Source organism: Mobula hypostoma, chromosome 5 (assembly GCF_963921235.1).
Source record: "Mobula hypostoma chromosome 5, sMobHyp1.1, whole genome shotgun sequence".
In the NCBI taxonomy this organism is placed as follows: Eukaryota; Metazoa; Chordata; class Chondrichthyes; order Myliobatiformes; family Myliobatidae; genus Mobula; species Mobula hypostoma.
Genome location: NC_086101.1, coordinates 164,595,148 through 164,607,629, shown reverse-complemented (window position 1 = coordinate 164,607,629; position 12,482 = coordinate 164,595,148). Strand labels below are relative to the sequence as shown.

General features: G+C 37.2%; 1 protein-coding gene across 2 annotated transcripts in view; it reads left to right on the top strand.

Annotated features, from left to right (window-relative positions):
• Nucleotides 1-12,482, top strand: part of ap3b1a (adaptor related protein complex 3 subunit beta 1a) — a 257,151-nt gene that overhangs the window by 225,253 nt on the left and 19,416 nt on the right. For both annotated transcript variants that reach the window (XM_063049310.1, XM_063049311.1), the window contains exon 25: nucleotides 1,765-1,862. In XM_063049310.1, coding sequence (XP_062905380.1) covers nucleotides 1,765-1,862 — 98 coding nt within the window. The remainder of the gene's footprint in view (nucleotides 1-1,764; nucleotides 1,863-12,482) is intronic.

The following is a 12,482-nucleotide window of genomic DNA, read 5'->3' as shown; positions in this document are numbered from 1 at the left end:
TTTGTTGACTTTTGCACACTAGTTGTCTGCTCTGTTGGGTGCAGTCTTTAATTGATTTTATTATGGTTATTGGATTTATTGAGTATGCCCGCAAGAAAATGAATCTCAGGGTTGTGTGTGGTGACATAAATGTAATTTGATAATAAATGTACTTTGAACTTTGAACTTTTGAACTTTGAGTTAAGGTGCTTATAAATGTCTTTGCCACAGACATCAAAAAGAGGTCTTTATTAAAATGTTTTAAACTGTCAGCTGAATGATCAAGCAGAGCTGTGATTAAAATGTGTTTCTGATTCAAAATGCACAAGAACTGCCATCTCAAAATTGAAGTCAATATGAGTAGGTTTCAATGTGTGTGTTTTTGATGTAACATAACTACAAAAATAAATTCTTAGCTGAATACTGTTGTAGATATGAATACAAAATGTAATGGGTTTTAATCGAAAAGCAGCAATATGTGACACCTCTTGTATTTTTCTATTGATTTTGAACTTGGAGTGCACTTGTATGGTTAGGAATGTTGAAATAAAAGTTCATTTTATTTTAAAGTACCTCTGAATACCACTGCTCATCATGCTTGCCTTCTGGTCCCTCTGAAGAAGTATTGAATCCTCCAGCAAATTCGATTGATCTTTTAGCAGTGTAATCACAATTACTCACCTCCTTAATTGGCCTGCCTGAAATCAGAAAATGGAAACTGATCGGCTGTGTGTTCCGATCAATAGCTTTAGAGCAATACTAGCAGGGGCAGGGGAGATGGAGGTTATAGGGAGATCAATTGGCCTGAGGTGTCAATCATTGTGCATGGTTTTGCATGCCAAACACTTTGCCTGACTGCAGTGGATCTCTTTAGATTTCTGTGCAACAAGAAGAGCCAGGAAGAAATTGTGCCTTTCCCTGAAATTCTGTGATTTATATTCTAATGCTTTTGTTTGGTAATAAGCTGAAAATGTTAATCTAGTGTGAACCTATTTTTGTATTTATTGGAGATAGATTAGCACAAAAAGCCCCAGTTTGCAATCGCTACCTGTAACTGGTGCTTTAAAAATTGTCCTTGGAAAGATTACCTTCTATAGCAATAGATTTATTCAATGCAAGACTCTACCATACAGGCAAGAATAGTTTCAGCATTAAAATCTGACCTGTCTGACTTAGTTGATTAAGAAGGGAGAGTTCTGCCTCTTTGCAGAGTAACTATTGAGCCCAACTAGGTATATTGCCTAAGGATAAGGTTGAGCTCAATGTTGATTTTTTTTATTTGGCTCCAGCTTTGTCTATGTACTGACATTTTACAGAGTCTTGTAAAATGCACCTTTTCAATGGTGGCAACATAATGACACAGGTGGCAGAGTTGCTGCTTCATGATTTCAGTGACTCTGTTCAGGTTGCCTGTGACCACCTGGTCTTTCCCTACCACCACACTCTCCTAAAAAAAAATGTGTCTGAGTTAATTGGCCACTATAAATTGCCTCTAGTGTCCAGGTGGATCTGGGGGGGTAAGTTGATAGGAATGTGGGGAGACTAAAATGACATGGGTGTAAGATTAATAAACATGGATGCTGGATGGTTGGCACAGACCTGAAGTGTCAAATGCCTGTTTGACCCTGTGATGAATGATGTCTTTGCATTTGCACAAAATCCTCGTGTAAACGTGCATTCCTGTTCATTCGGGTGAAAAATAGAGTAATCCCCAAATTATGGTGTCAGTAGATACTTGGATGTTCACTTTGATCACATTTGATTCATGTCTTTAATATTTTACAGCGCAAACGATGATCAGTTCAGTGTGAGCATCCAGCCTCCAGTAGGTGAGCTGCTTTTGCCAGTTGCAGTGTCTGAAAAGGATTTCCTAAAAGAACAAGGTAAGGAGTGAGCCCCATACTTCGCATGATTCCGTTCTTGTTCATCTCCAATTACCCCTCAGTAGGTAGCTTCAGGCACGATCACAGCATGGACCCAGGATTCAGATAAGTCGGACTAGTTAGGGTGGCAAGTTTATTTCCCTGAAAGACATTTGTGACCCTCGATATGTTTTTAGATCAATCAAGATACTTCAGGGATTACCACAAATGCAGAATGATGCCTTTATAATAATAACTTAGTTTTTTCTTCTGTTTTAAATTCTGGATCTATTTAATTACTTCAGTTTAAATTCCACACTTGTGTTTGTATCTCTGGATCAATACACCAGGCTTTCAGATGTATTTAGTGGTTTAATCCACAGGTGCTGTTCCCAAAAGAATATAGAGGGAAAGACAGAAATATTTAATGAATACTTTGTCTGTCTTCACCGGAGAAGAGAAGCTTACAGTGGTGGACAAGATGGAAGCAGTTGCATTATTAGATAGGATGAAAATTTTAAAAAAGTGAATGTCAGCTTGAGATTGTTAATGACAAAGCATGATTCAGTCACTTGATTGGATTTTCATCATCAACTATATGCTGCCTTTGATTTCTCCACTCCTCCCCTTCTCTACAACTTTAAACATATACTTTCTAGCTTTTATGGAAGTTCACCAACCTGAAATGTTAACTCTTTCTCTGTCTGCACAGATGCTGACTGTCCTGCTGAGTTCATCCAGCATTTTCTGATATCACTAAAAAATTTTTAAATGGACCTCTTGTGTCATTCTTTGTGAGGATGGTTCCATGATTTGTCTTCAATCTTATTGTATGCGGTCTGACCAGCAGACTGTTTTCAGTGCATTGTACTTTTGACTTATGTTAATTTGGTGCAAAAGTCAGGTACTGATTCTAGTTAACAAACACTTAGTTATAAGCCTAAGGTTTGTTTTCAGTTCTAGGTGTTCTCTGTTGAAGTAGAATGTCAATTATTAGTAAAGATGCAGTTCAAATTTACTAAAATAGAATGAAATCAGTAATAATGCATTTGTTTAGCAGTGAGAATGAAGAAGCTATGATTATTCTCCTTAGAGTAGATAGAGCTGTTTTAAAATCATAAATGAAATTGTTTTGAGTGCCAAAAGGTTCAGTAACTATAGTATTTAGGTTTATGGTGATTGGCAAAACAGCAAGAGCTTTTTAGCAGTAGATTGAAATCATATATACACTGCCTTAAAAAAAATTGTCAGAGTAGGTTTAATAGTAACAGGAAAAAGAAAATTGTATATATATTTAAACTGAACAAGTTTACAGGAAACTAGTTCTCCCAGAGAGAAATTTGCTATGTCATTTTTTGATTCAGTAGTTTTTGATTTCTGTAGATGGCATTTGGTGGGCAGAATAATTGCAACATATTCTATTTTTAAATTGCTTTTTCTTTCATTTGCAATTTGTTATCAAAATGTTTCTCAAAAATAAATGTCCAGCCAATGACATTGCTGGTACTTTTCCCCCAAGTTCTCCAAGAAGATGGGATCTTGGCATTTCTGCTTACACTAGAGCTCCAGAGTACAATATTCTGTGTCTGCTGGGGATAGCCAGCCAGGCAGCATCTGTAGAGAAGAATTATCATTTAAGGTCAAAGGTCTTCATCAGAAATGGAATAATGAAGTAACGAGCATGGTTTAAGTTACAGAGGTGCCCAGGGAGGGGATAGGAAGGTGGAAAGAACAAAGATCATGTATAATAGATATTTTCAAATGACAATCACCTTTGAATGTTAGATAGCATAGAATTCTATACCCTGTAATTGCAATGGTGGCATACATGTGCTTATATTAATAGGCAGGACAAATGTCTTTCATTTCAAAACTTGAAACAAAATACTGTGAACAACAGGGGTAATGCAATGTGCAGATAAATGCTGTGCCTTGGGTTTGGATTCACTGGAAAGGCTGTGTAAAGTATTTACAATTACTGAAGGAATATATAACCGACAGCTGGATAATATGAGGTGAAGGAGTTTGGAGCAGGTATGTTTTCTTAAATGTTGATTTAGCCAGTGGAATGACTTTAAAGAGACTGTAATGAGTGTTGCTTCTTTACAATTATGCAATAAATAGTTTGTCATACTTTTTAGAAAATGGCATGTTTATAGTTGAGGAAAGGTAAGATTAAGATAAAGAACATTTTGAAGTATTCTGAAGTTTGCCTCATTGGGTATTTACAAGGAGTAGAGGAAAATCCTGAACTGACTACTGATTTCTCCCATTCCTTTTTCCTATGGCTAAAGGAAGGGTTGATGTAAGGATGTGTATAATAAAAAGAAGTGGGGAACTATATTAGGATCTAATGCAACATACACAAAATGCTACAGGAACTTAGCAAGTCAGGCAACATCTATGGAGAAGACTTGTTTATTCCCTTCCATAGATGCTACCTGACTTGCTGAGTTTCTCCACCATTTTGTGTGTGTTACTCAAGGTTTCCAGCATCTAGGGAATCTCTTGCATTTTGGATCTAATGGCCTTTTCTCATGAAGCCAAACTATCTACAATTTTCTAATGTTTATTATTTATTTTCTTCAAAACACTCTTTAGTCCAGTTTATTGAATATCTGATAAATAGAATTTGTCAAGAATTTAGGTTTTCTTGGCTGAGAAAATTATTTCATTTGTGAAGGACAATAATTTATTGAGTATGTTTTTGTAAACCACTAACTTTCTAACACCAGAACTTGTCTTTTGGTTTTCATGGCCTTTTTACATGAGTTTATTCTAGTTCCTTGTGATCCAGTTGATGAGGTTGAGCAGAATGGTTCATATAAGTTTCGAATGGCTTAACTCACATGGGTGAGTTGGCCTGACAAATAATATTTCAGAAGGTGGTTTTCCTAAGTGAGAGAGAGATCCATTCGTCCATCTGATGGTGGAGGTTTGGTATGTTATCCCTGGACACCAACTTGACCGGTTTCAACAAAGTAGCATTACCTGCCGTCACTAAATTATCTGTATTCTGATCTCTCCTGAGAATAAAATTGAATGAATGTTTACTAGAAGATCAGATAGAAAGGAAAACAGCATTTATTTGGCTGCTTTGAATTCAGATATTAAGTCTATGTATTTTTCAGACCATTCTACAACTTGTTAAAAGTGTGTAGAAAGTGCATTCTTTTTCTTTTTCATACAAAAACCCTACTATTCTGCTGCTGTTAAATAAATTGCATCTATATTTTGGACATGGAATTCATTTCTCTTACAAATACAAAAAAAAGGGTGGGGGAAGAGAGAGAAAGATCCAGAAATGTGTTTAGAAATGTCTTTATTTCCTCATATTAATTTGCAAATGATGAACATTTTCCACCATTTAGGTAGTGCTTTCACCTCCATTCATTTGTTAAGCAGCACTGATAATATGAAATTAATAATACCCATTAGAAAAATTATCTATAATATCTAAAGACAATCTTACTAACATCACCTTTCTTGTTCTTTTGCTGGCAAAAACTTCTCTTTGTGCTTCCCAGTTCTGCAATTACAGGTGAGTGCACGCCTGGCTGCAAAGTCTGCTCTGAACTACTACCTATTGCTTTTTTTTAATGTTTACAAATGTAGGAAAACCCTTACCTGCTGAAGATTTGTTATCCCTGTGTACTTTTTTTTCGTGCGCTGAGATGTTTGGTTACATTTTGTTTGCTTTTGTTGTAAGTGAGCCACTTTTCTGATTAGTCAAACAGAACCATCAGTTCACAGAAGAAGTGCTCACGGGGAATTACAGTGAACCTCAATGGAGTTGTTGCCAAAATTCCTTTGTCTTTCACTATTCTCCTTCTATGGTTGTTGATTCCTTCTGTGAGTAAATGTGGCAGCTATGTGCTATGTTTAATCGACCAGAAAGGTTACTCTGAATAAGGTTTTTCAAAAGTTATGTTTTTATGCAATATTTCTAATGCAGTGAGTTCCACTGAGTGGAAGTCAATCTCTCTGTGAAGACTATGTTGGGATTTCAAATATCAAGCCACATGACTGATAAATTGATCTTTTGCTGCTTATGGGGATTATTTTAGCAATTGTTTCATTCATTGTATTAGCCCTGATCCAATTTGTATGCAATCTAATTATAGAACACTGCCAGCATTCAGCAGATAAAGTTATGTACTAAATAATACCACAGTACAAAGGGTTACCATGTACTCCAATAAGTAGTAGGTTGAAGCAGGATATTCCAGTTTACTATTCTCATTCCCTTTCATTACACAACTAGACATCCTGAACCAACGGTAACATTTATTGGCAAATTAGTTATGTTTATCAAGCTTTAACTGCATTACACTTGTGGCTTCAGTGGATTTTCTCCATTTATTTCAGTTAAATGAAGAAAGTTGTAAAACAGGGAAAAAAATTGTAATCTACAGCAGTTTAAATTAGCTGGCATTTGAATTAAGTGGACTATTGCACTATTACATATTGTATGCCTTTTATGGAAAATTTAAAAATCTGAGCATTTCCTCTCATTCAATTCTAATGGAAGGAATAATTATGCAATATGCAATCTTTAATTTCAAATCATTTTTACTTCTCACCTCTACTTTTCAGCATTTCATTCTATTCTCCCAGCTTCACTGTCTCCACTTCAGTATGTCTGGTTTTGCTTGTACTTGGCTCAACTAAACATTCACCTCCACTGCAATAGGTGGGGGCTATTCCTATCTTTGTTCCTTGTCCTCTATCCTAACACTATTGTAGAGTATTTATCTTCCACCCTATAGTCTGTACATTCAACACATCATCCTTTCTGCAGTATCATTTCTGTGTCACGTGTCCTGACATTCCCAACCTTGAATTCCTTAGAAATTGTTGCTCCATGAGACACTGGTTCACTCTTCCTTCCCACCATCTACTTCTCTTCCCATGATTCCTCTCTGTGTAAGCATGCCATGCTTCTCTTTTACTTCCTCTACTGCATCTCCAATCTTCATACCATTCCAAACAGTCCTCTCTGGTAAAGCAAAATTCTAATAGTAGTTTGAATTTAGTGTACTATATTTACTGGCCAAGAGGTGATCTCTGCACTGGAGAGATAAATGCATCTGGAATCATTTTGTTTGGCATCTGTTTGGTCGCAAACTTCTTGAACTTTAATTATCCGAGCCTATCTCGTTCTGACCTCTGCCTTACTTGCTTTTCCAATGAAGTTCAACAGAAGCTCAAGGAAAAACACCTCACCATTTTAGTATTTTGCAGCCTTCCAGACTAAAGTTTGGATTCTGATTATAACCACCCGAGCTCATGTTGGGGACAGCAGCAGCTGATAACAAGTATTCTGTTGTCATTTTACAGTGCCTCTCACCTATCCATGTTCTGCTTACTGTGAGCAGGTCTCTCTTGCCCTGCGCACACACCTGCCTATCACAAACTGTCCTCTGTGTTCTTATTCTCTCCTGCTTCCCTTTCCCTGTTTATGTACTTAAAAACAAGATCCTTACCATCATTTGTGACTTGTGGTCATTTAGTTTTTATGGTATCTTTCCCCCCCTCCTTCTCAGTCCTGAAGAAGAGTCTCTGCCCAGAACGTTGACTATCTATTCATTTCCACAGATACTGTCTGACCTGCTGAGTTCCTCCAGCATTTTGTGTGTGTTGCTTTACTGTTTTTCACAACTGCAGATGCATCTTGACTTGCTAAATATTTCCAGAAATTTTCTGTTCTTACTTCCGATTCTTCTTCACCTGGTGTACTTAATTTTAAAAATATCTGTCTGAATCCGGTCAGAACTGCCTCTCACTCAAATATTTCAATGGAGCAGTACCTTGTCTTTTAAAGAACAATTTAGGCAAACGATTAAGCAGAATTTCAAAACTGCCTCTCACTCAAATATTGGAAGTGGTGGTGCACTAGTCTTTTCTGAGAAGCACTGTTCCTCTTGTAGGCACTTAAGACTATCATATGAAGCAGAACTCAGTTCTGATCAGGATGGGTGTTAAGAAGTTGTCAGTTTAAGCAGAGACGTCTACTTTATTGAACTGTTATGAGGGCAGTTTCATTTTGGTAGAGTCAATGTAACCAGGAAGTTAGAAAGAAATATTCAGTTATGTCTACAGTAAATTGCTTTATTATTCAACAGTTCTATACTTAGTGCTGTGTGTAAAGTTTTAATTCCATTACAAAACTGCTTTTATTGATGGTGAGCAAGTTCATAAGTGGGCTTAATCTTGATGTGTTGTAGTGCAATTCAGGCATTTCTGGTCTTAAAATTCATTTTCCTAATATAAAAACTAAAAGGTTTTTTTTCTGTACTAGGTTCAAATACTGCCTTTTTAAATACCAAAGCACAATTGAAGTTTTCTTCAGTACCTTCCACAGTAATGTCAAAGAGTTTTGGGAATCTGTATATCAAGATCTGGGATTAGTTTTTCAAATGTCTTTGATATATTTAACATCTGTGAATCTATATGGACAGCTCCACCACTGAGGCTGATATTTGTACAAGCAAGGAAGCAGTGGCAGAAATAGGCAAATATAAACTTTGCTTTTATATCATCAAGCTACCTTAAAGCAGTCACATTTGATGCTCCTTAATTATAGTGCACTCTTTCTCTCCTGGTTCTTTTCCACCTCAGCAATCAAGACAATACATTTGCTTACCATGCTGCTGCTCTAAGTGTTCTTCTCCATGTAAATTAATCTTGATTCAGTTTACACTGTCATGCTGAGTGGTACAAATTGCCTATAACAATAAAACAGCACGAGTAAAAGGCAGATTGAATGTGCGCCTCACTTGATAGGATGTTACTGTGTTTTATGCCAATACATTAGCTGAAGATAATGAATCTTCTGTTCTGAAAAGCATGGTATAGTTGATTTTTAATTTTACTTCAATGGAGCAGTACCTTGTCTTTTAAAGAACAAGTTAGGCAAACCATTAATGACAAGAGCGTTAAGGTTAAATATGAAGCATTGCATTCACTTGTCTGAGTGCTATCCATCTTTCAATTTACAGGAGGTTGACAAAAGTACAGGCTTTGTGCAACATTTCCTTTAATTACATGCTGAGGGAGCAGGCTTTTAGCATAAACATGGTTACATTAATTTATTCAGCATTTGCTGCTGAATAGAGCTTGATGCTGGTGGTTTAAACCATGAACGAGTGCAGAAATTTGTACCAAGCTTGCCTGCATCTACTAAATGTTAAATATCTGCTTAACCTTTTTTCAACCAATGCATGACATTTACGATCATTTAAAACAACATTCTTGAACTGTATAATGATTATATTTTTCTATGTATATGTAAAATTAATTACAGTACAAGTTAAATTTAAGGCTCTAAATTATAGGATTGTAATTTGCAGTGGAGCAGTGTCCAGATCTTGTATTTTCCCTCTTATGTGCGTTAACTTTTTGGGTCAACAATATATTCCTTAATCTCATGTTGCTGATTCTTAAATTTTCAGGCTAAATAGTGACTTCAGAATTTAAAGCTCTTGTAAGATCTGTGTTAAGTTAACACGGATTAAATAATAAGGATTATCCATGTCACAAAATAGTCAATGTCAACAATAATATTAGACTATAAGACATAAGAGTAAAATTAAGCCATTCGGTCCATCAAGTGTGCTCCACCATTTGATCATAGCTGATTTATTTTCCCTTTCAATGCCATTCTCCTACCTCCTTCCCATAACCTTTGACGCCCTTACTAATCACAAACCTGTAGATATACAAATTCTACATGAGAAATTCCTTTTGTTTAAATGCCTAGCCCTTGTACACATTCGCAGCTATGAGCTTTCCCATTACTTCATATTGGATTTTCGAGTGGTTAACCCTTGTTGCCATCAACATCACTTGCGTCATAAGTATTGAGGGTGACTTCCTTCCACTCTGGCTTTGTTAGTTCTGTCACTTCTGATGAGGGGGCAGTGTAAGAATCTCAGTCTCCTTCATAGATGGGGGAGATGCGCCTGATAGGGCAGGCAGGTGAATAAATTTCTGAGGCGGGTGTACTCTTCCTCCTGCTCCTTTCACAGGGCTGATTCAGGAACTTGAGGTTCTTGTTACTTTTCTGAACGCTGTTCCTCCACTTTGAGAACTCTAGGATCGCAGATGTTGTACATTTCAAGGACAATTTGAGCTGATCTTTCTTTTTCCTCTGTTCACCTGGCAATCTCTTCCCATGACAGAGCTCAGAATGGAATGTCTTTTTTGGGAGTCTGAAGTGAGAAGGATATGGACTGTACAAGGGAGCTGACTGCGAGTGACTAGGGTTTCAATGCTGTGGCTATTGTCTTGGGAACAGACACTGAAGTTGGTTCACTTGTTCTTTTGTTGAATATAGACAAATTTGCAGAGGAAATGGTGCATCTTTCCAGCACCTTGAGAAATCTAGTGTAACTCCCATTCCGTGGAACTGGAACTTAATGGGCCAGTACTCAATTTGTATTCCTTATTCTCCCTAAGACTAACCTGTGAACTAAATTGGCAGTCGAGCGTGTGCTTAGATTATACTGCTAGTCATGTTTGTTAACACTTACAGCTTTGTAGCCACGGGATCGTTCCGCGTTGCTGCTGCCACGGGATCGTTCCGCGTTGCTGCTGCCACAGGATCATTCCGCGTTGCTGCTGCCACGGGATCATTCCGCATTGCTGCTGCCACGGGATCATTCCGCGTTGCTGCTGCCACGGGATCGTTCCGCGTTGCTGCTGCCACGGGATCATTCCATGTTGCTGCTGCCACACTCTATCATACTTCAGTTTGCTGCTCTTTGTTGCAATAGAGATGTTCCCAAGCTTCTGTACTCAGAGGAGAAAACTTCTGATCCCTTTCACTCAGCCCACAGAAGCAGGCATTGGTTGTATTGCAGGCTTCCAAAATAATGCATTCTCAGCCTTCACCGATTTAATATTATTCCCTACAGAAATTTCCCCTAGCATTTTCCTGCCTGGAGCGCATTACTATGGCTCTGGAGATACCCCAAGGGCTCTTTTTCATAAAGCATTTGTCTCCTGCAAGTACATGCCTTCACCTGTTGTCCATTTTCTTCAGGTTCCCTGAGTGCACTAACCCCATTATTTATGGTTTAAATAGTCTTCACAAGTTAAAAGAGTGCTGCTTATTATTTGTTACGCACTTTGAAAGCAGGCTACTGAGTTGGTAGCTGGCAGGCTAAATTTCAGCAGTTGTGAGAACTTACAATAGTTCAAAACAACATCATGCGCTTTAACTGACAAATTAGGATTATGCAAAGAAACTTAATAATTCTGTCCTGGGAACTTCACAGCAGACTTTCTTAAAGGAACTTCTAAAGGCAGCATTAGGTTAATGCACAATGCAGTTTGCAAACACCATTCAAATGTAGCAGATGAATTTCTAAACCTGTTAAAGCCCAATGTCTGAAGTCATATTTGTACCATAGACACAGGAGGTACTGCAGATTCTGTAAATCTAGAGCAGTACACACAAATGCCCCCTCACAAGTCTGTTACAAATCTAGAGCATTGCACACAATGCGCTGGAGGTCAGGCATAATCTATGGATGGGAATAAACAGTTGACACTTTGGGCGGATCAGTCCTGATTAAGGGTCCCGGCCTGAAACATTGTCTCTTTATTCCCATCCATAGATGCTGCCTGACCTACTGAGCTCCTCCAGTGCATTGTGTGTATTGCTCTAGATTTGTACCAGGCTTGTGAAGGGGAATTTATGAAAAATACATTTTTTTAAATGACATTGTGTTCCTCATTACTTGAACTAATATTTCTTATCAGATTATTTAATTAATTAGTTGCCATATTGGGATTTGAACTTGTCTCAAGTCTCTGGATTGCAGAGCTCTTGTCATTGTACAGTATATTACTGCAGTTATGCTAATTCTTAAACTTCAATACAACTAAGTCTGTTACATGTGGAATTGGAGCAGGCTCCTGTGTTGGAACATCATTCAGAAGGAAGTATTGAGTGTTAACATTTCCTTCACTGTGCAGTATCTCATGGGCATTCTAATTGTTTGAAAAGTGATCTTCAAGTACACTTTCTTTAGCCTCAAACTTGCTTTTAAATTAAACTTTTGGTTTATTGAAATTTCAGTCCTTTAGAAAGATGGTTAACAGCATTGCTTTATACTATAGATGCATATGCAAGCAATATATGGAATTTTGTAACCACGTTATTTTCCTGTACGCTTAATTTAAATTGTTAAGTTTATTAAATTAATTGTCTACAAATGGAGAAATAATCTTAATATAGTTTTGTGATTTGACAGAATTGCTTTTCTACAGTAAGCACCCTTAATCAGATTTATATCTTAGCTAGCATTGTCCACATTTGGAAAGAAATATTTCGAGACTCAGTTCAAATCCTTCCTAATATTTTGATAGAACCTGTCGTTCTTGGACCAGATATCTCATTAGCTTAGTGCAGAGTTCATGCATGGGAGCTTTTCAAGATGGCAGTTGGATATATTGGGTGTAAGGAATAAAGTCGTATCGTGTCTTAATAGGAATAATTGAAGCTTATATCCATGCTTGTAATAGTCCTCATTAAAGCTACCCTAATGTATATTAAAAAGATTTGTCAAAGTATTTAAAACAGAATATATGGAGAGCAGTGAATTGTGGATTTTTATTTCCATTCATGAGATG